Source organism: Aspergillus piperis (genome assembly GCF_003184755.1).
Source record: "Aspergillus piperis CBS 112811 unplaced genomic scaffold BO85scaffold_1, whole genome shotgun sequence".
NCBI classification, from domain to species: domain Eukaryota; kingdom Fungi; phylum Ascomycota; class Eurotiomycetes; order Eurotiales; family Aspergillaceae; genus Aspergillus; species Aspergillus piperis.
The window spans coordinates 1,869,948-1,891,544 of NW_020291591.1; the positions used below are offsets into that span (position 1 = coordinate 1,869,948).

Consider the following 21,597-nt stretch of genomic DNA (forward strand, 5'->3'; position numbering starts at 1 on the left):
GTCATAAGCTTTATACTCAAGGGATCAGGCATTCACCACGACAGAGCAAGTGGGCGACGAGGCAGACGAACTGGTATCCACGGCTCAGACCGAGCACCAACAGGAAAACGTAAACCCAAAACAACATTTAGACGCCTAGACTGTATGACAACCGAACTTACTTTCGGGTAATCCGGGTATAGCATACAGGAACAAGCTAATTAACTCCCAGCTCTTCCGCCTCCCAATCATACGCTACTTTCAGTCGCTCGCTCATCTCCAGTGGCTGATCCAACCTCTCTGACAAAATCTCGATCACAGCAGGTACATCCACCTCCATGTTATGCTGATCATCCACCGGATCTATCATCAGTACCGCATATGGCTGATCCCGCATGCTTGCAGCCTCATAGAAAGCAAAGTCCGGTCTGGACGTGGGCATAAATTCGATCAACAGCGTATCATCGGCAGCCCAAAAATGATTATGCAGAGCACTTCCATGGGGACCAATCACTGCTTTGACGTTCTGATGAACGTAGCGCATCAGCGCGTCGGTGCTGGGAAAGTCCTCGTGATTGAAGATCTTCAGTTCTTCCCTTTTCCCTCTCTTATTGAGAAGTGATTGGATATTTGCCAGGAGAATATCCTCGTTGAGTACTTCTCTGCCAGCATTGAGGATCAGCCCGTTCGATCGTGTCATGTATAAAATTAATTTCCGGTTTGTCTTTTCCACTGGCTGAAGACTATCAGGACTGAGGAGCGAAAGGGATCTCTGTGTCAGCCACGGATGGATAAGCGGTGCACGACAGCTCCATATAAGCTGCGATGCCACAAAGGTTGTATCGCCATGCAGCACCCGGTCTGCAGGATATCCGAGGTATGACCAAAACTCCTCGACGGATCTGTGTCCCTCGCGCCCAGTAGCTACGTACTGCGTCTGATGATCCCGCGACTGCGCGACTGCGCGCATGCCACGGTCGAGAAAGTGCTGCATTGACCATGAGTCTGGGAAGTTTGCCAGCAGCACGCTGTCATGGGTGGGCTCCTCGCTGCTAGGTACAACATGAGAGGTTGTAGCGAGGCCGGACACGCAGGCTTGCATGATCCACTTGTCGAAGGGTGTAGAGGCAGATAGGGTAACATTTTCAAATACCTGCAATATAAGTATCTGTATCTTATGCAGGGATGTGTACACTCACATATATCTGACCGTGCTTTTCAGGATAACGCACTCGACCTTTCATTTCATAAGCCCGTTCCCACATCATCCACGTCGTGTTCCACCACCGTTCTGCATCGTGAGGGCGGGACGTAGCGAATATTGGAGGGCTTATGGTGTAGGCAGGGTAGATCAGTTCCTCAGCGGATACTACATTCGGTAGTGTCCGAGCCATACATGGTGCATAGTATCCGGGGGTTGAGTCGGTGCATTCTGTCAGTCTGAGGGGACGGAATCGGTCGCTTTTTGTGCGAGATACAGTTATATGCTTTCCCGGGTTCAATCCAGGCGTGGCAACTCGAATGGTGTAGTCTCCGATATGCTTGGTTTTGTAGAAGATGAAGAGGAGCGAAAGAGATAGTAGAAGCGACAAAAGAATGCGCCGCATTGTAGTAGCAGCATCTGTTGAGGATTCCAGTATACCCTCAATATTTTCCAGGTATATTCATTTGAGTTCAGTAGGACGCAACTGGATATCCCGCTTGTTTCTGTTCATAACGGTGTACCTCAGTGAACCGATTCTGTTTGCTGAGCCCCAGCGATGACGCATAGCCGTACTTGGCCACTGCGGATCTAACTGAACACTAGGCCATCGTATTGATCGCTTCACCTTCCATTAACTATTGCGTTCTCCTCATGCACTGCCCCTGTGCTCGATCCTCTGCCGAGCCCTTCCTGTCAGCTTACAGTTTGGCACGCCTGATGTGCGGCTCCCGCTCGGACACGGATTCGGTACCTTGAAGTTGGTTACGAGCCCGTGCTGACAACATCGGTGATAGTTTTGCATTAATATGCAATGTCAGGCACGAGAACCACTTTCAGAGTTATGCCGACCAGGCCGGGAGTATAGTGGGAGGATGGGAGGTGAGTTAAAAAGGGTAATCCAGTTGTGCTGACAAGGCTGTCCAATCACGATCGCCGTCTACAGCTGATGCATCAGAAAGGCTGGCTTGAATTAGTGCAGATCTGCTAAATTAGGTGATGATCTTCATGCTGCGGGTGAATGCCGACTAACGCTAATCCACGTAAGATCTTCTGCTCCCAAATCAAAGCCACCCCTCCTGCCGATATCCTTCAAAGTTGTCCTGAATGATTCAATTCTGGCAAAGAAAGAAAAAATAAACACGTTCTACTATTTCTATAGACCCACTGTGCGGTCACTTGCCAGCACCGCTGACGAGGTTTTCGACTTTATACGACCATACAACCGACTTCCGATCCACAATCTTGGTCATGTAGACTGACGCTAGGATTAATGAGGGGCCAATAGCAACTGCGGCTACAGTCCACGCCAGAAATATGACATACCAGGCGGACTCATCATGCTGCGTCTGCCAGAAATCCGCCCCCCACAGATAGTGGCAGACAGCCTCCAGGATGCGATTGCGCATGACCATAATGAACAAAGGATGAAACAGGTATAGTGAGAAAGAGATTGTGCCGAGGAATTGCACGGGGCGACATTCTAGCGGAACTCGCAGGAATCGATGACGCCTGAGCGTCCCAACAACGAGGATCGCTCCGACAGCGTGCCAGCCCCGGATGCGGATCTCAGGATCCACATAGAACGGCAGCTTTAGGTAGGACAGAAACCAGAAGTCGGGTGGAAAAGTCGGATCTTGCGGAAGGCACAGGAGGTATATTCCGCTCACGAAGAGCAGACCGGTGAAAATGTTCGCACTATTTCTGACAACTGTGGTCGGTTCGATTTTCTGACCAAGACTCCAGGACGCCTCGCGCAGAGTATCGAGCTCCGCAAACAGGAGACCGGCAATGAATGCTGATAATATAGGTGAGCCAAACCACATGAAAGTGGCACTCAGGCAGGCAATTACCACCAGCCGCACTTTAGGCCTGATGGATGCGAGGCCGAGTATGATCAGATAAACAGTCAGTGAGCATTGGTACTCATATGAGATTGTCCACAAGTGGAAATTATACCCCGTCACATAGAACGGTCCACTTAAATGAAGAGTAGTCAGAAAGGTCATGGTAAGACAACTCAGATGAGGTTGTAGCGCTGACCAAGGCTCCGCTCCTGAGCACCCTTCCAGCTCACCCGGAAACCAGTTGAATAGGCCAATATAAAGAGACATATGGCAAATTACACAAAGGATCAGAACGGGAATGTAAAGGCGAAACCCGCGGCGAAAGACGGAAGAGGTAAGTTTTCGATAGAACTGAGCCGGTGCATCATCACGGAGTCGGATTATGGAGGTCGACACAGCATAGCCTGAGATCACAAAGAAGAGAAGGACCATGGACTGTCCAGCAAACAGTAAGCGAAGCGGCGGTAACTGGAAGAGATTCCGATTTTCATCCGCGGGGACAGCCCAAAATGATCGGTAGGGTGTTTTCATCTCTCCCACCGTGAAGTGAAACCAGCCGACGATCGCCGCAGCTATGCCTCTCAGGCCGTCAAGCCAATTTTCCCGAGCTTTGACCGAAGCTGCTGATGCCATAGTGTGTATTGGATGAAAGAGGCAGATGTGCTTGGAGCAAAGGATTAGGTGTGCTGTGTCATTTCCGCCCAGTGAGGGGTTTAAGAAGCCTGGCCTTGGTGCAGCCCAAACAACTTGGACCCGCGTAATAACGAAGGATCGGCCGTGGCACGGCTTTCTTTGAATCAGCAAACAGATCCTGCCTATCAAACAATAAGCGAATATGGTACCTAGCATAGCCAAGAAATATGATCACAAGGTTGGTGACTTTCTTGGTTATAGGACGGGTATGTGAAGATCACGGAGAGGGTCATCCGTTGTCCGAAGGGGAGCCATCAAATACCGACTCCGAATATACTAAGCCCAGGCTACACAGTTCGGGTTGCCCAGCATAATCTGATAGTAGTATAAGCCACTATCGTATCAGTAGGATCTGGATACGAGCGAATTGTGGAATCCCCCGCAGCTTATGTAGATCATAGATCTTTTAGTGTCCTCGGAACATCCTAATGGGCTCTGGTCTAGCTGACCAGAGTGCTCACAATGGCTCTTTCTACGTTTTGCATGGTCTCTTCTGATATAGGTAACGCTTGGAAAGGGGATAGGCAAGACCTGAGAATATCCCAATCCCTACGCCGAATCATGCAATGAACCATATAAGCTGGACATTGAGAGGTGGAGTAAGATGCAAAGACACACCTTCCGCAATTCTATGCTGACTTCCGCGTCATTATTGAGGTAGGTGATGTCCGTACCCAATCACAGTGAATATTGGTTGTTGGTTCACAGGATATCACATTGACTCATGGTTGGCGACCATGAAGCTGGAGGTCAAAATCCGTGCATCCTCGAACAATTTGATACTTGGTATCTTGGCACCCACTGTGTTGGATGGCATTGCGATCCCTTGCTCTTGATGAGACATTCCCTCGCGCTGATGTGACAGTCTATGTGTATGTACTGGTGCACCAAATGTGAGCCTGTCGTTTGCAGCCACCTGAGGACTGCGTAGCTTGTCCCGACGTGGGCTGATGGTTCGCACGGCATGTTTCATCACTTCCATATTCAGGCCTGCGCAACACCATGCTAGGAGCCTCCAAGATGACAGGATATCCGAACGTATTGGCATCAGCACTAGGTGGGCACGCCATGATCCGTCGAAAATGAGGGTGGAGGCTTATGACTGTTCTAGACAATGTGGTTTGCATTGCCACCTGGACCATAATCAGGCACCGACTCAATTCACATATAATGCAACCAAGAGGGTAGGACAGGTTGTCAGATTACCCCTGAGAGAACATTTTTTCTTTGGCGCTTTCCAGTCTCACGGTCTGGCCCGTTTTGTGCTATTCACAGCCTTACAGTTCTTCAATCATGTATTACATACCCAGGCCGTTGAAGCCACACAGTGGCATGGGTTCTGGTCAGCGATTGGTGTCCCTGGCTGAAAGAACTCTCAATTTCCTTGGTTGTATTGTTGCAGCCGCGGTATACTTCTACGGCTTGATGTATCTTAAGCAACCCTTGACCTTTGACATGATAGTCAGTATAATTCTGGCCGAGTACTGTCGATGGAGAAACAACAAGAGACGCAGAGATGCAGCTCTGCAGGAAGAAAACGGTAACCTTGGCCTTGCTGAGAAGGGCAAGTCAAGCGAGCAAAAGTTGGACTGCGTTGCCGCTATTGTTGGGTATAGGGAAGAGCCTACCCTGTGGAAACAGGCATTGGAGAGCTATTTGCAGGCCCAGAATTGCAGATTCCTTCTTGTATGTATCGACGGGGATGCAGAAGAGGATCGGGAGATGGTTGAAGTCTTTCAAGATGTAAGTGATTATCCTCTCTTTGCGTAATGGTTTATTAACATTCCTTTACCAGGTTTACCCGGAAAAGTCTGCATTGATGCACCTAGATATCCCCTTAGCAGAGATTGCCATGCAGATGGATCGAGCAAGATCCTCCAAGACAACCGATGCTGAGATTATTGCTCAATGCTGTTCCGTCGCCAGAGGGGCTCTCGAGAAGAGTGGTATCACTCTGGTCGGCGAGAAGGGGATTTCTAAACTGTGTGTTAGTCAGCCGCACATGCACAAGAAGGGAATCATGTTCACCTCCTTCATAATCTCCTTGGTGCTCTCAGATATCCTCGACATCGAATTCTTGTGGACATCGGATTCAGACTCAATTGTGATGCCCGATACATTAACGCGTACGATGGCAACATGTGCTGCAGATCCGGGAATCGGGGGTGCTAGCACGGCACTCACTATCCACAACAAAGATGAAACAGTTATAACACAGCTTGGAAACGCGGTCTACCTGAATGAATTGTATCTGGCACGTTCATTTACTGGTGCTGTTGCTGCAAATGACTGCCAAAGTGGACCGTCTGCCGCTTTTCGGTTTTCTGCAGTCAGTGGGGAGTTGCTGGCTTGGTACAAGCAAAGTGTGTTCGGGCATTGGATGGTGAGGATATTCCACGCCATGATATGAGCATAGACTAACCGTGTAGGTTGTTAACGAGGATCGACACTTGACCACACGACTCCTTCTCAAAGGTTGGAGAGTGGTTTTCGCATCCGACGTTATGACTGCCACTGAGTCACCCACAACATTCAGGAGGTGGCTGTTACAGCAGGTATGTGTCCCAACAAATGTACCCCGCCCAATGATAAGGCATCATTCTAATATACTCAGGTTCGCTGGGGCCGAGCGGTGCACGTCGAAAGTTTCCACAGACCGAGCGTGTACTTGATGCACTCACCGATATTGTTCTTCGGCGCCCTACGGCGACAATTTGCTGCCTTCGTCGTGCCCCTAACTGTTGTCCTGTACCTCTGTTCTGGAATGCTCCTAATCCGAGCCTTCTCATTCCAGGATTACACCCATCGCCTGGGGCTGACAATCTCCTACCTTGTGCTTCGTAATCCATACCGACCAACTATGAAGGAGTGGATGTGGAGTCTTCCCGCACATCTGTTCTATCATGTGCCGTTGCCTGCCATTCAGGTATGGAGCTTTCTTACAGTCCTCCATGACTCTTGGGGAACGACTATGAGAGCCAACAAAGAGGTGAGGCATTCGATGCTGCGACTCAAGGTTTGGGAGGTCGGATTCTTTGTCTTTTGGATGGCCATCCTGGGCGGTGCCTCGGGGAGGTATGTTGCAACGTCGCTGATGCCAGGTTCGGCTGACGTGGTGGCATTTATCCTTGCGGGTATTGTGCCCGTGTTGATTGTGGGTGGGTGGTGGACTGTTGTCGCGAAGTGAGCCGAGCTGTTGGTTTTGCTGCATGAACGGGGTGGCCATGAAGGCTTCCCTGGGCCGACATACCAGGAGTATAAATATGCTTGAGTATGATGTCCTTGACAAGTAGAAGAGTCAATAAATATTGCGAAAGACAACCTCAAAAGAATGATAGACATGCCATACCAATTCAAGGTTGAAGGTATGATGGCAACGGAGAAGGGAGTTGAAGAAACGCGACGTCAATACATGTCTCCCGGTCACCTGATCAGCCTACTATACAAACAATGGTACCATCGCTTCTCATCAGTATTGTGCCATTCGTTAGACTAGTTATACTAGTAAGTACTAGCTTCACCCACGGTCTGTAACTGAACATGCATTCGCTCATGAAGGATTCTGTAATGATTCTTTGGAGGTATATATTTCGTGATCGACCTAACAATGGCTCAACATAACATCTACTTCCTGTTCGCCAAAAGCTTCTTCTTCGTCCTGTCAGCACACGCCTTAGCATCGAAGATACCATTGACGCTAGGATGCTCCCGAGTAGCCTGCGCCCAACGGTTGAAGTTCTTCGCCTCCGCCAATCCCTCCCAGATTGCGGGATCAATCAGTCCAGCCTCCTTATCCGCGAACGCGTGCAGACGAATTAGGAACGAACCAAGCAGCACCTCCACCAAAGTCAATTTGTCACTACCACCGAAGAAAGGTCCGTGCTCCTTCCCCTCCAATCCCTGGTACAGGAGCGGCTCGATCTCCTTCTTGATAGCAGCTACGTATCCCTCAACTCCGGCCTTGCGGTCGGCTTCGGTAGCACCACGCAGGGCAGCGTTGTAGTGCGGGGCAGCTTTGCTGGAGTAGGTGTCGACGAAGAAGGCGATGCGGGCGCGCTGCAGAGCACCCTCGGGGGTGTTTGAAGGGGGCACGAGGTGGGAGGGGTATGCGTCGGCGAGGAATTGAGCGACGATACCGGATTCGGTGATAACCTCACCATTGTAAGAGAGGGAAGGAACAAGGCCGCGCTTTTATGGAGAACATTGGTTAGCTAATATTGGTGGGAGGTGGATATGAAGGTCGGACATACCGGGTTGACTTCCAGATACCATGGCTCGCGTGGGGTGTCCAAGTCAATGGTGACCTCTTCGAAGGGAAGACCAAGCTCCTGGAGAACAATGTGGGCGCGATGAGCCCAGGGGCAGGTGCGATTGGTGTAGAGAATGATTTTGGGGGAAGACATGATGAATATGTGTCTCGTTTAAGGGAGTTAACAGCTGTCAAGTGGTGAAGACGAGAGGCGGGACCGGCGGGTATAAAAAGGCCGGCAGAAGCGGGGCATCGGCAGATGGAACCGGCGGGGAGGAAAACGCGGGAGGAAGAAAGCTTACACGTCCGACGGGATTATTAATGGCCTGCCCGCCGGGTGATTTCCCGCCTGGATGGCATCACTTCGGGCCTATCAATTATTCACCGAGACCCTATATCGCTACTCACGCAGAAAGACCCAAGAAATTCGTCATCAAAGACGTTATATTGCACAATCGGGGTATAACCTATCTAGCCTATACTTTGAACATTTATATAGATGATAACAAGATGAGTTTGCATGCGGGGTATATAATGTGCTCGTAGCCACGTAATATGTCATGGAAATTTATCGTAATGCAGTGTTGATACTACTAGACAGGGTACGGCTGCGACTCGCGACGAAGTCGACTGGCCCGACGACCAGCATGTCTCTCGCGATCGGCGGCTAGCGTCTGGGCAAACTTGCTGCGACGACGAATTTCGGGGCCCTTCCAGTAGAAGATGTAGATGGGAATGGCCACCAACGCGGCAATGCACCCCAGCAGGGTACTGCCCCAGGCCAGGTGAAACTTGCCGCCAATGTTCTCATACAGAGGAGTCGCATACATGGTCGCAATACCAGCGAGGAAGTCACGAGCAAATCCGTTGCCGCCGGTCGCAGAGGCAGAATAGGCACCGTAGGCAGCGACCATGTAATCAATCGTAGCCATGTAGATGGAGTAGTTGGCGATGGCGATCAGACAGGCGAAGATGAGGGGAGCAATCCAAGGAGCATAGGCAGGGCCGATAGACGTCCATGCAAAACCCAGCAGGCCAATGGGCTCGAGGGGAGCTAGGAACAGGAGTAGAAGAAGACGGCGCTCAGCAAGACGGGCAGCATTGCCTTCCTTCTTGCGGATCTGGCGTTGCCGCCAGACATCCGGCAGGAAAATAAGGTATGCGATGACATAGCCGATGAGAATGGCACAGAAAGCCAGGCCATTGGTGAGGGTGTTGAAGCCCCACTGATCGAAAACAAGCGTGAAGGATTCGGTGAAGGTGAAAATCAGAGCATCGGAGAAACCAGATAGGAGTGACAAACAAAGGACAATGGGCTCGCGAATGAACATCTCAAACGGACGTCTCCAGATCCTCAACACCTCTTTGACACTCAGGCGGCTTTCCTTCAATTCGTTAGGGCCGTAGATGTTGGGATCTTCGCCAGACTTGCGGCGGCGCTTAGCTTCGCGATCCAAGAGGATGGTCGCCCTAGTTTCAGGAACCAACACAAAGTGTAGAGCTTGAGTGAAGCCTCCGACGATCAATTGCACCCAGAATACCCATGGCCACGTGAGGTACTGCCCAATGAATCCACCAAAGACGGGTCCAATCGTAGACCCGCCCACTGAAGAAAGCACGACGTATGCAACCGCGAACCCCTGGTCATCAACTTCCCACATATCTGCAGTCATACCCAGGGTGACGGAACCGCCAGCAGAGCTCAGACCACCCAGGAAACGGCAAACCACAATGGTACCAAAATTAGGTGCCAAGGCGCAAGGGATCTGCCAAATATTGACTAAGAATAAACTGAGCTGCATGATCGGCCAGCGCCCGAATTCTTCACTCCAGGGCGCCCACAACTCACAACCGAAGGCGTATGCAACCAGGAAGATCATCTGCCCGACACGGGCCGCTTGAGCGCTAACGTTGAACTCATTCTCAATGCCCGTGAGAGCATCCGAGTACACGCCCGTGTTGAAGTTCATGGACATTTGAACCATGAAGACCACAGTTAGGATGGTCCATTTCTTGTACCAAGGGAAGCAAAAGCCAAGTTTGTTGTAACAATCGTCCTCAGTTAGCTCCCGCTTGCCGTCAGATCGCTCTTTCTTGGACAGATCGGTATCACTTCCAGATGTTGGCTGCGAGGCATGCTCAGCCTGCTGGGCGAAGGGATCGTCCGATTCCGATCGGCGGGTCAGGTTTCTGAGAGCATCGTCTGTCTTGCCAGACTTCTTCTCGTCATACATACTCTGATCGGCAGGGGCACCGTTCTGCGGCGTGGGCTCAGTGGCCGTCATGATGATGGAGTAGAAGGCGCACCCTAGGACAGTATGAGAACCCTTGTCATGCGGGGTGGAGAAGGTAAAGATAAAGAAAATAGAAAAGACCAATCAGTTTCTCGGGAAGGTGAGAGGGAGAGGAGGTTGATTGGACTGAGAATGATGCTGGAGTGACGATTGATTGCCAGATGGGATGTGAGGGGATCTTTATAGATCGCTGATCTCTTGTGGAAGGTATTTCGCCTGCACCCCGGTACATTATTCTTCCTCCGGGGCACCTGGTACCCTGGAGTGCGGAGCGGATCTCTGCCATCAGTGGCATGACGTGAGGGCTTACCCATGGGAGTCTCATTAGCAAATGGCAAAGGATGGGTATCCCGAAAGGGTAATCCGAGAAGCCGTTCGCTAAAGAAGCCTGATAACGATGGCAGTCGGGGCTCGGCGGAAGAGATCTTCTCCCCTCGCTGGCGTCATAGTTCCGGCCCGTCAGACCGGGAGCTGGGGTTCCCAATCAGAGGCGGGGACTCCTAAATTGTTCAGCTTGGACCATCATGCTAAGTACAAGAGTACTTTGTATCAACCACTTAAAAATCCGTACAATTGGCCACGGCGGCGAGAGACTATGCATCTAAATCGGAGGTGTTGGGGTGGCTGTGATTGTGTGAAAGTACTGATTGCGTGGCGACCACTGGAGTCGGTTTCCTTCGAGGCGGGAAAAGGTCGGATAGACACATACCACACGGCCGAGGTGCAGCCCGATGTGCCAGGTTCAAGGTACAGGACAGGATTTCCCGAATGGCTCAGAAAGTGGCCATGCAGGCGGTTTCTCTGGACTTCGCGACAGGCTGTGGAGTAGACATGCTCCGTTGTAGTACAAGATGCAAAAGCAATGCACGGTCACCTGCTCAGGCTAACCCGATCGGCACGAGTTTTTGTCGGCCGGGGCCGGCGGTGAGCCATGACGTCAGGGCTTCACCTACGAGAAGACCAATGATTTCGCAGTATTTTTTTTTTGACAATCGTCCCAAATAGGTCTAGTCAGGCGGCCAACTGGTTTCTGCCTGCATTCTGCCGCCCTTCTCCGACCAGAACCTACACAGTCCAAAGTAAGTAGTCTGCTACTAACAACAGTAGTCCACCTCCTTCTTCCTTCACCCTCCATTTCCCCAGTCCCTTCTCCGCGCCCCTCCACGGCAACTTGAGAATGTCTTTCCCCTCCACCATGACGCAGGGCTCAGCTCGCGTGTCAACTGACAACGTCACTTTACGCTTTGATATCATTCCCCAACGTCATGGTCCATGTGGTTGCTGCCAGATGCGCTTTCTCTCATGGTGTAGGGGATGACATCGGGTCGGTCCTTGTAATCCGGTGTCTAGCCTCTTGGCTGCAAAGCTAATCCATACACGTACAATCTCTATCGGCTTGGAGAACCACGCAGCTATTCCGTCTCCCTTGTGCCGCCCTGGCCTCGCATCCCGGCCTCCCGATGCAATCCGACGCCACACCTAAAGTCGACCCGAGGAACGACATCGCGTCTAAGGGAAGAAGTATGATACGTCTCAACAAGGTTCACGCACATCATGGTCCGGATAATTTCTATAGCCGCCAATTCTCCCTCTGGTCAGATGGACAATATTCCTCTATCAACGCCTTCGAGACCATAGGTGAGTACATCAATCATCCCACGTAGTCTCATTCGCAGATAAGTCGAGACTCGAGTGGGAGGAACAACATTTCCGTAACCATGTTTCCTTTTGGTGCTCCGCGTTTCTCGCCCCCGCTCCCTCCATCGCACTAAATCGGTGGACCGCAGCGAAGTATTTCATCGGCGATTCTCATTGAGTGAGTTGCGACCCACTGTGCATCATCCCCTTCCCATCCACGCAGACAGCCATCCAAACCGGTTCCGCCTGCAGCGTTGATTATCATATGATATTTAGATCCATTGCGCTATTTGTCGCATTCGAGCCTAGCAACATATGCTGCCCATATGCATGCCGGGCCCTCGGCTTCAGGAAACTCAAAACCCACGCCCTCGTCTCGGCTCTGCGGTAGGATTCACTATCCTATGACTAGGGTGGTGTTGGAACCCGAGCAGCCTACTGGTAGGAATTTGCGCAGCACAAGGCTCGGAGCGATCTGCACCGTCGCAGTCACGCATCCTGCGCGCTTCGTAGTAGCCTCAGCTGGTTTTCAGTATCCTGACACCGTATCTGTTGTGGCGCTTAGGGCACAGTATGCTTCACGGTGAACACAATCGGTTATCAATTCAATTGTAATAGAAATTCTTATTTGCTGAATGGACACAATACACGCAGATCTGGTATAATAGGGTGTACATCCGAGCCTGCCCTGTACAATAACGCCACTTCTTACTCCTAATTGCACAGAGTAACTTCCTCGGTTGGGCCACTAACAGCATGATTCGAACAGGAAGGTCGGGGCAGTAAGACAGTTCCGCTAGCCAACTAAAGATCCTGCTTTGGACGCTAATCCCCACTTGTGTAACCAAGAACTGTCTACCCTACACTACATACCTCAGGATACATGCACCTTGCTTGGTGGCCGGATGGTCTAGTGGTAAGCCATCCTGGATGATACTCCTATAAAAAGTATCTGAGAGAGATTCCTCAACTCCATGCTAGTACAAAGTATAGTAGATTCAATCTCTATAACTGCCTTTAAATACTACAGTAAAAGAAAAGAAACTAGATATATATCCAGTACTAGAAAGAAGAATATATCTAATATATATTAAGAAAGATTATAAAATATAGTTCTTATTTATATCTCCTTTACTGTCTCTATATTGAGTATAATAAGAATTTCTATATAGTTTTACCCATGAGGTTTTTTTATAAATTTTTATCTTAATATATGAAGACAGCTAATCCGGATATAATATAAAAAATAAAATTATAATTTTTATATAAGATCTGTATAATAATATACCGCCTGTATCTGATTAAGATAAAAAATTACTAGTATATATTAAGAAAATATTTAATTTTTTTTAGCTGTTAATAATTCAGTAAGAGTGCCATTAGATACATTATATTTGAGTATAATTTCCATAATGAAATGAATTGAAATGAAATGCACCTTGCTTTCACTGACGCAGATCATGGAAGTACCTGCCGTGCGCCCGATGTCCATTAATCCCAAATTGTGCTAATGCAGCATCAAGCATCGCCCAAGGCAAGCCATAAGATTATAGCGTGTCGCCAAGCCCCATTGGACAGGGGGCCCTGGTCATGGCCGACGTGTCGGACGGAGGCCATCATTGCCGCTTCCGGGATAGTCGGGCGACTCCGACGGTGCTGCCGACCCAGCAACACAGTTCAAAGTCACACAAAGATTGTACTGAAGCCCAAGATGTAGAATCATCTTGGGCAGTCATGTAGACCGCCATAGAAAATACATACAACGCATTCCTGGTGTTGGTGAAGAACACTATGGCTGGTTTGCAGTGAATGTAGAACAGCCACGATTGATCGAGCAGGTCGGGAGAATCCGCTGCTGTAGAATGAAAGGATTTTCACCCCAATCTCGCAAGCCCATAGAAACACATCGAAACTCATACTATCCGTGTGCCTATCGGAATCCCAGCTAGCGTGGACTTCGGTTACATTCCGGGGAATGTAGCGTAGTAGTACCCACATGTCCGGTCTGTCTTATTTTCCGATAACGTGGTGATAATAATTCTCTGGTCCTATCATTTCCTAGTTTTCGTTCTCTATAGCCGTTCCTGGCTAATAACACACGGAAATTATCTCCAATATACTTCGCACGCCATCTTGACATCCAGCCATAACCGGTTTTGTAGCTTGAGTATCTAGGCTTCTAAGTGGTTCCTTGCTCTACAAAACCAACAGCCGGAAAATTGCTGGCAACACCATGAGCCACTGGACTTTTATGTTGCCCCTTAGTGCCATGTTTGTAGCGTACCACGTGCCGTTCCGAGTTCGGACGGAGTAGTATTCTCATCCATGCTTTCGCACTATGTTTACTTCTCTCGGCCTAACTTGCGATCCGGTGGTCTCACTACATCGGCCATGAAAAAGAAGATCAGTAACCCCTTTGGCAGCTGATGACGCTCGGGAAGGTCTATCTCTATTCCGATGATTGTACACGTTTGGTAGCATGGCATTTCCTGGTTTCCAAATATTTCCAAGGATAACTGGCACTCATTGCGCTAAGACTTGAGATTTCTTAACGAGGTAATACTGACTGTTATTCTAACCCCGGTAGTCTAGAAGGGGCAGTACCTGTAGGCGTTGTCAGGCAGTACACCTATTAGTCGTGTACTATGGGATGACTAGCCATCACAGAAGGCAATGCTAGGTATCTTTTGGTATAGAGTTGAGTATAAAATCCCTTTCCGAAAGGAGGTTGGCAATAAATCGGTAGACAGCTTTTTCCTGCTGGTAATAAATACAATGGATAGGATTCTGGTTAAGCTCGCGCGAAGATTACCTCATCCCTTAAAGCTGTTTGTGGTACTCTCCGTCAAGGAAGGGAACAACTGGATCTGAACTATCTAGATCTCAAGGGAATGGGTTGGATGGCTGGAAGGGATTGTGATCAGAGAGCCGAAGGACCAGCTGACCCTGGCCAAAGTGAATGTCTCAGCACTTTGGGTAGGGTTTTGATCGCCTTTCCTTCTTAGCAATGCCTCTAGTCGTGTTATATATCCTCCACCTTGTGAATATATTCCCCATATACCCCGCTATACCAACGTAATAGTAGTCGTTTCAATATCATCCCAGAGCTCTAAGCCTCCCGACGCGCAAGTTCCCCAGAGGAAAATTCCTGCTCTTCGATAGTTGCCAGATGTCTCTGTCGGTAGCACAAGTAAGCCCAACATGCGCCATGAACCAACAAGATGATAATATCTCGGTTCATAGTGTGCGCAAAAATAGCTAGAGATTAGAACCAGGGACAACTGGGCAATTTCCTGTCCTGCTTCAAGGAGAATATCGTCATTAGTTGCATGATCTGTCCAGTCGAAGCGAAGATGGGCAAGGTACTCTCCATCGTCTGATGTAAGTTCATAAGGAAAGTCAACGCCAAGGCTCGCTTTTCGGCGGCGATGCATCTTTGTAGATGAAGGTAACCGAACAAGTTTGGTCCGCAGTGAGATGAAGCCACTGTGCACTTTCCCATATCGATCCCGGCCCGTCGTTGTTCCCATAGATGCGATTTGATATTCAGGTTTGAGGGTGCAAAGTTCAGGCCAACTGACCGGATTGGACTGGGATGCCCAGCTCCACGTGGGGGCCAAATACTCCTTTGGAGGTGTCAGGAAGGACGCTAATGTTGTCAATCCTTTCGGGACCCAGAGAAGGTCAGTCTCAAGCTCGTCACTCCAAATGCCGGCCAAATATTTGCCCTCCGTCTGTGATGAAAATTTCCTAGCCAATGCGGATATTGCTGGTATTGTATCCCGCGAATAAGAGAATTGGCGAGTGGAATATTCTTCAATCATACAGCGCCATCCATCCGGAGATAAGGAACTTTCGCGGTGTTCTCTATCTATGTGGAAATTTTGGCCCCAGGGCTGACACATATCATCGAATGACATATCCTGTGAGCGCCGAAATTGCACGTCAAGCATATGCACCATTCGTGTGCCGAAAAGGAGTAGACGAGGGCTACACAACGCTTCTTGAAGCGTCCAGCCACGAGTGTTCCATTGACTTTCTTTCAGATCGCAGTCGAAGGCGGATTTTTTAAGATATCCAAGACCGAGAAATTTTGACGGATATGGGTATTGAGAAGGGCCTTCAGGCGGAGACTTGTCATACTCTTCATCGTAGTACCCAGTGACGTGGTGTATGTAGTAAAACCCGGATATCGATGGGTTTAAAGTTGACTGAAAAGGGACTTTGATAAGGTGTCGCCGTGGCTGAGTGAGAAATCCGCTTTGGCATGAATTGCCCTGCAAGGCACACAGGGTAAAATACGAGTTCTCGTATATTTCTGCCATCTTAGCTGATTCTCTCTCCCAGTCATCCTGACTGTCCTGTACAATGCATAATGCATCCACCCAGAGATAGCGCACGCGTAATGCCCGGCAAACGAGGACCGCGTCAGAGACTGTTTTAGGCAACGATTCCATTTTAATTTCTTTCATATGTTCACGTAATGACGCTTTAGTTGTCTTGAGCTGCATTGCTGCATATTCCTCACTGCCCCAGCAATAGCTGAGAGCAAGGTATTTGCCTCGGTTTGCCCATTTGTGGGACCCTTGGTTGACCACTAGGCGCATCTTTGAACGAGTCAGCCAACAGCCAACATCTATCACGCGGGTAGGAAGATGTGGGTCTCTGGATAATCTGTATGACTTCTTTGCCAGCTTGCGTAACTGGGCCCGGCCTTTATCAGAGAGAGGATGAAATACAGGCGCTCTCTGAATGCGAAGTCAGCTTCTGCATGGGTCTATTACTGGGTCAGAAGTGTATCATAACAATCCGATACCTAATGAAGTGCCTACCACCTATGTCAGCCTGCAAATCAAAGCTGACTGTATATACGGATTTGTCGTCATCCCGATCCCCTTTGAATTTGAAATGAACGGCAAGATGTGACATTGTAGAAAAGCCCTCATGGGACGGTCTTTGGGGATAAGACTTGTAACAAATGGAAAACTTGTAGATCAACACGCTCTTGTGCTTGGGATCTGCTCTGCGTTCGAATTGGACTATCTTCTCACGCATGGCAAGGCACATGCCACATCCCGATGCAGTAGAGGCCGACATGACAGGAAGATTGGGCAAATTGTCAAAAAGATTATAATCCAGGAGAATGCATTCCTTTGAAGGATCCCAAGCACATTTATCAAAGATAACCACGGGCTTGCCCCATGGGCCTTGTGCCACGCGGCCGTGTTCGTCGTCATTGAACTGGAGGACTGCGCACCTCTGGCAGAGTGAACTAGATATCTTCATTGCCGGAAGTAGCGAAGAAAAGGGTATATGTGTTCACGTTCAATAGCAGCGTTCTCGGGTATCTGTTTGAAACGGAGGGGCAAGGTGACAGCTCACATTCCGCAGCCTGACTAATTAGCTGCATTAACTTAGTAATCACGTTAATTTAACTTGGACTGAATACTACTAGTGGCTAATAGAGACCAATGTCCCAAGGCGTGTTACAGGATGCCAATGAGAATAACATACTAGGGTTATATACCTGGATGCTTTCTGAATCGACATCCCGGTCAAAATCGATCCATCCCTCTCTAATATGTCCCATCTCTTTGTGAGGCTCGTCCCACTTCGCTGCCATGGTGTGAGTATATTCTGTCCTTGATTTTCGAAAGGCCGTCTCTATCGCCTTCCATTGTCTCCATGTGCTCCTTCGCCACCCATCCTGGCGTGTAACCACCACCGAAATCGATCACCCACGCATCCTCGTTCCTGTCTACCAACACATTGTCCGGCTTTACATCTCCCCAGATAATGCCAGCCTCATGCAGCAATTCCACCGTTGTAGTAACTTGCTCCTCCCATTTCCTCCGCTGCGAAATTGTGACTTCATCATGTAGTGCACATGAAAGAGTAAGATTGTCGCAGTCTACCAACGATATCAAAATGCCGATAACATGACGGCAGTCCTGAGCAGCATATACTACGCCGATAAATTGAGGTACACGCACTTGCGCATTATTGCTCAGTCCTTTCGTTTCCATTTTCTTGTAAGTATCCAACTCACGAAGAAGCCCTCGTTTCGTGTAGTTGTCTTTCAAGAAACACAGCTTTCCATCGACACAAACCTTCCTTTGGTAGTTGGAATAACTATCTTCCCCCTCGTTGAGGCACTGCTGTACCATTTCTGGTGTGAAACAACCCCAGCTGGGATGAAGAGCGAAGTTGCCTATGTCAACACCCGGTTCGCACAGCGTCCTTCGAGCATTATAACCGCATCGGGGTTCCATTATCTCATCGATAAAGTGAAGCTGAAAGTAGTATGTTTCCGGATTGAGGTAATCACGAAGCGTGGAAGCTTGTCCATCCAATGGCGGTGCTTCAACTTCAGCAAGAATAGGAAGGAATGGTGGTACTATCCAGTCATAGAATTCATTGTATGTGGTTTCCCAGTCATGGCCAAACATATCGTTGATAAATCGCGCGTACTTGGTGAAAGATAACTCTGAGTTGACGAAGTTCTTAGGGCAAATTTCTACCCGAAAACGCTTGCCTTTGCACCCAATGTCGAGCCGTGCCCACAAGTCGTGTCTGCCGTAGAGGATGTCCTGGACTCTCCAGATGGGACTTGAGGCTGTCATTTTGGGTCCTATATGTTGACCGGAAACTTTTGGTGCAAAGAGTGATTGGTATGTGGGAGTGAAGGCTTAATTGCACGTATATTGTCGAATGGCGACCAAGCGGGTCAATGGGTTCACTTTCGGTGGGTTGTACAACCTAGCGACCACCACCACTTATTGAAACAAGATAGGGTTATTGTAGACTTATTTATAATCCTCCTTCTACACATCCCTTACTCATTAAGGCCAGCGAAGTGCTCAGGGCCACACCGTAGGCTAGCAGTGGCCAGAACACTTGGACATTATAGCTGTAACTATTACGGCAAACATCCTCTCATGATTGGCAGTCACCTTTTTCTGGTCAAAGTCCTGTTTCGCAATATTCCAAAGACGATGCAAGAGGGACGATTAGTCTCCTCACTCAAGCGCTATATAAAAGTTAATCCTGCCTGGCTAATTATAGTACCAACACCAACCCACCCATTATCGAAGATTACTAGCAAAGGTCCAATTTCGGCGTATCCCGTCCACAGCTAATACTATTCGCGAGGAACCAAGCGCAATGTGTTACTCATCCATCCGATTCCACCATTGTGGCCACGTCTGGCAATCCATCACCAACTACTGCCCAAAAGCACGCCCAGTTCAAGGCAGCAGACGATGTAAGCCGTGCTGTGAGCACAGCACGCGCCATTTTACCACCATTGGAGCACTCTGTACTCGAGAAGATTGTTTGACGAAGGACATGTGTGATAGGGGATGGACCTGCTGTAAATGTGTACAGGACAACATCGTGCGTCACTATGTACGCAGTGGCCCACCATCCGCAGTAGGTGAAAGTGTTGGCGGAAGGAATCGCTGCATTCATGTTGTTTTCTTGGAATGCCGATATACATCTACTCCTCCGCAGGATACATACTCGATTCCCACGGATCGTTGAACGCGATGCTGACATGTCGTTGAATCAATACACAGTCTTCTCGTTGAAGTTCGGTATGGGTGGTGGATGGTGTATTGCTCTGATTGAGCGGCGTTGCTAGTCACAAGTCGCTACTCTGCGTCATTCTTGCTAAGATCAGCTACTAGGGTTCAGATTGGATTTAGGGCTCTAGCCGTGAATGGCACTGTTAGGATTCGGCAATCGATGAATAGAAAGAGAAACACCCATCCCTCACACACTTTCATCACTCTCATACGATAGTTCCCTTGGTGTAACGTTAAATATTTCTGCAGTAAGCTTGCTTTGTGTGGCTGGCGGCTTTCCGACTGAATATACCACATCTCTCCCTCACTTTTGATTACGAACAAGGAAAGACGTAGCAGCACAATGGTGGTTGCGAAAATGTCCCCTACAACGCACTAAATCAGTAGTCTAAATGAATATTCTACCAAGAAAGACAATATAGTACAAACAGTATGTACAAATTATATGTATAAACACACCCTACCACACCCTCATCCTCCCTACAGGACCACCGACCAAATTGTTCCTTAAGAAATAACAGTAACATTATCACCCAAGTTCCTGCAGTTCTTGGGCAAAGTAATAACGGCAGCCTCACCCCTAGCTACATCCGAGTGATTATAAGTCGGGTTGAACGCCATGATCTGGCCCACAGTGGAGCCAAACTTGTCGGCTAGATCTTTGTAGGTGCCATAAATAAGTTGATACGGCTCAACCTCACACACACTAGGACTGCACTGAGGGACCTTCAGCTCATTGTTCACCTGCACCGGTGCATCAGGATCACTGACTCCACCCTGAGCAGTTGCGGAGAGGGCGTCGACAGTGATGTTCAGTCTCAGGGCGATAGTTCGGATAGTATCACCCTTCACGGTATAGTAGGTGTGAGGACCACCGGAAACACACTCGGCGTAGTTGTCGATTTTGCTGGGGAAGAGCAGACACGTGGAGTTGTCGGGGGTGCAGGTCTCCGGGGGGATGAGCAGCTGTTCCCCTGTCAAGAAGGGGATCATGGCATCGGCCATGCGGTTGAGTCGCGCGATATCGCAGATTCCGCGGTTTACGGTGTTGGAGACGCTGGCCATGGTGTCGCCTTCTTGGACAGTGTAGAGACCGACGGTGCTGTTTAGGTGGGAGCGGTTGCAGGTCGGCGCTGCCGTGGCTGCCGACGCCAGGAAAGGCAGCGCTGCGAGAGATAGGAAATGCATGGTAGAGGAATTAACGTCAAATGAATGGATTTTCCAAAGAGCGACAAGGAATGTAGTTAAGGGAGTGACTTTTTTGCTGTAGGCTGAGCGGAGTGTAGTTGATAGCATTTATGGGCGAGGGCGGTCTTACTTTATATTCATTTAGGAGATTGCGTCCCTTCCATGGTCGGGTCGTTGGGGGTGATGCGTCCAATGTCGCAACCAGATATTCGATGGAGAAGCGCCGGCGATCGTTCTCATACGCGTAAGCTTAAAAGTATATTGCAGACTCGGAGATAATGGCTTCCCGCGGGGACGGCCCCGCAACGGCGAAGATCTTATCCCATCCGCGTACCTTCATAGTCGCCATCTGGGGCTGGGCCCCGACATTTGCAAATCCCGGTGTTCATACTGGATGAAGATGAAATGAATGACGCGGCTATGGTGTGAAATGAAGTGGATCTGAATAAGTGTGTGATGCTTGTTGAAGAAGCTACGCTAGGGTAGTGGAAACCGATATCTATCAATCCCCGGCAGTCGCGGGCAAGCTACTGAATATTGTGCCTGAAAAGGCAAGAGAGTATAGGAAGCCATTTATGTTGTGGGGCTGCTTTTTGCTCCTTCTGAAATGTTGTGGCCTTCGATTAGATTGATGGTTGTTGTCCCCCTTATCAATCCGGAGACAGCCTACTTCGGAGATAACGCAGGCGTGTAGTTTTCGGGGAGGGTGATTGCGAGCATAGAATTGACATGACATGGTCGCCAACCTTTTCGCGGAAGAACCGAGGATTATATACTCAACGAGTAATACAGAGTCAATTAGAAACATAACGATTAATGACACCCTATAATCATCTTGGCATAAGCCCCGGCATCCGCCCGGCAATGGCCGCCAGGGTCCGCCGGGATGCCGATCGTTTCTGGCCCCGGATATTCATACCGG

At 49.3% G+C, this 21,597-nt stretch overlaps 9 protein-coding genes across 9 annotated transcripts; 2 read left to right on the top strand and 7 right to left on the bottom strand.

Moving 5' to 3' along the window:
* Positions 1-25: 25 nt before the first annotated feature.
* Positions 26-1,756, bottom strand: BO85DRAFT_494856 (uncharacterized protein). The gene is made up of 2 exons (XM_025663877.1): positions 1,179-1,756; positions 26-1,132 (listed from the first exon to the last, which is right to left on the bottom strand). Exons 1-2 carry the CDS (start codon positions 1,584-1,586, stop codon positions 197-199), a joined length of 1,344 nt encoding a protein of 447 aa, XP_025521077.1. The 5' UTR covers positions 1,587-1,756; the 3' UTR covers positions 26-196.
* A 529-nt stretch (positions 1,757-2,285) lies between these two features.
* On the bottom strand, positions 2,286-3,660 carry BO85DRAFT_494860 (acyltransferase family protein; the record flags this gene model as incomplete). The annotated part of the gene is made up of 1 exon (XM_025663878.1): positions 2,286-3,660. One exon carries the CDS (start codon positions 3,658-3,660, stop codon positions 2,356-2,358), a length of 1,305 nt encoding a protein of 434 aa, XP_025521078.1. The 3' UTR covers positions 2,286-2,355.
* Positions 3,661-5,013: 1,353 nt separating this feature from the next.
* BO85DRAFT_494863 (glycosyltransferase family 2 protein) lies at positions 5,014-6,961 on the top strand (the record flags this gene model as incomplete). Its single annotated transcript, XM_025663879.1, has 4 exons — positions 5,014-5,463; positions 5,516-6,103; positions 6,150-6,275; positions 6,335-6,961. 4 exons carry the CDS (start codon positions 5,014-5,016, stop codon positions 6,905-6,907), a joined length of 1,737 nt encoding a protein of 578 aa, XP_025521079.1. The 3' UTR covers positions 6,908-6,961.
* Positions 6,962-7,185: 224 nt separating this feature from the next.
* BO85DRAFT_387212 (glutathione S-transferase family protein) lies at positions 7,186-8,206 on the bottom strand. Its single transcript, XM_025656664.1, has 2 exons — positions 7,971-8,206; positions 7,186-7,908 (listed from the first exon to the last, which is right to left on the bottom strand). The coding sequence occupies exons 1-2, from the start codon at positions 8,121-8,123 to the stop codon at positions 7,345-7,347; spliced, it is 717 nt and encodes a 238-aa protein (XP_025521080.1). The 5' UTR covers positions 8,124-8,206; the 3' UTR covers positions 7,186-7,344.
* A 332-nt stretch (positions 8,207-8,538) lies between these two features.
* Positions 8,539-10,457, bottom strand: BO85DRAFT_19168 (MFS transporter). Its single transcript, XM_025654433.1, has one exon. It carries the CDS (start codon positions 10,252-10,254, stop codon positions 8,563-8,565), a length of 1,692 nt encoding a protein of 563 aa, XP_025521081.1. The 5' UTR covers positions 10,255-10,457; the 3' UTR covers positions 8,539-8,562.
* On the top strand, positions 10,288-12,077 carry BO85DRAFT_494865 (uncharacterized protein). The gene is made up of 7 exons (XM_025663880.1): positions 10,288-10,363; positions 10,437-10,561; positions 10,651-10,830; positions 10,905-11,010; positions 11,056-11,187; positions 11,275-11,342; positions 11,468-12,077. The coding sequence occupies exons 2-7, from the start codon at positions 10,557-10,559 to the stop codon at positions 11,631-11,633; spliced, it is 657 nt and encodes a 218-aa protein (XP_025521082.1). The 5' UTR covers positions 10,288-10,363; positions 10,437-10,556; the 3' UTR covers positions 11,634-12,077.
* Positions 12,078-14,966: 2,889 nt separating this feature from the next.
* On the bottom strand, positions 14,967-17,215 carry BO85DRAFT_465094 (HET domain-containing protein; the record flags this gene model as incomplete). The annotated part of the gene is made up of 4 exons (XM_025662026.1): positions 16,734-17,215; positions 16,190-16,645; positions 15,728-16,123; positions 14,967-15,670 (listed from the first exon to the last, which is right to left on the bottom strand). Exons 1-4 carry the CDS (start codon positions 17,185-17,187, stop codon positions 14,967-14,969), a joined length of 2,010 nt encoding a protein of 669 aa, XP_025521083.1. The 5' UTR covers positions 17,188-17,215.
* A 262-nt stretch (positions 17,216-17,477) lies between these two features.
* On the bottom strand, positions 17,478-18,524 carry BO85DRAFT_494867 (uncharacterized protein; the record flags this gene model as incomplete). The annotated part of the gene is made up of 1 exon (XM_025663881.1): positions 17,478-18,524. One exon carries the CDS (start codon positions 18,522-18,524, stop codon positions 17,478-17,480), a length of 1,047 nt encoding a protein of 348 aa, XP_025521084.1.
* A 1,470-nt stretch (positions 18,525-19,994) lies between these two features.
* Positions 19,995-20,675, bottom strand: BO85DRAFT_494869 (LysM peptidoglycan-binding domain-containing protein; the record flags this gene model as incomplete). Its single annotated transcript, XM_025663882.1, has 1 exon — positions 19,995-20,675. One exon carries the CDS (start codon positions 20,673-20,675, stop codon positions 19,995-19,997), a length of 681 nt encoding a protein of 226 aa, XP_025521085.1.
* Positions 20,676-21,597: the final 922 nt, after the last annotated feature.

What these genes read in the sequence shown, in the direction of transcription:
- BO85DRAFT_494856 (XM_025663877.1), bottom strand. Translation starts at nt 1,586, where the DNA reads ATGCGGCGCATTCTTTTGTCGCTTCTACTATCTCTTTCGCTCCTCTTC. An exon ending in AAAAGCACGGTCAGATATAT is followed by an intron (nt 1,133 to 1,178) that starts GTGAGTGTACAC and finishes CTTATATTGCAG; the next exon opens with GTATTTGAAAATGTTACCCT.
- BO85DRAFT_387212 (XM_025656664.1), bottom strand. Translation starts at nt 8,123, where the DNA reads ATGTCTTCCCCCAAAATCATTCTCTACACCAATCGCACCTGCCCCTGG. An exon ending in GGTATCTGGAAGTCAACCCG is followed by an intron (nt 7,909 to 7,970) that starts GTATGTCCGACC and finishes TCTCCATAAAAG; the next exon opens with CGCGGCCTTGTTCCTTCCCT.
- BO85DRAFT_19168 (XM_025654433.1), bottom strand. Translation starts at nt 10,254, where the DNA reads ATGACGGCCACTGAGCCCACGCCGCAGAACGGTGCCCCTGCCGATCAG.
- BO85DRAFT_494865 (XM_025663880.1), top strand. An exon ending in TTTGTCGGCCGGGGCCGGCG is followed by an intron (nt 11,188 to 11,274) that starts GTGAGCCATGAC and finishes AAATAGGTCTAG; the next exon opens with TCAGGCGGCCAACTGGTTTC. An exon ending in CAGAACCTACACAGTCCAAA is followed by an intron (nt 11,343 to 11,467) that starts GTAAGTAGTCTG and finishes ACCATGACGCAG; the next exon opens with GGCTCAGCTCGCGTGTCAAC.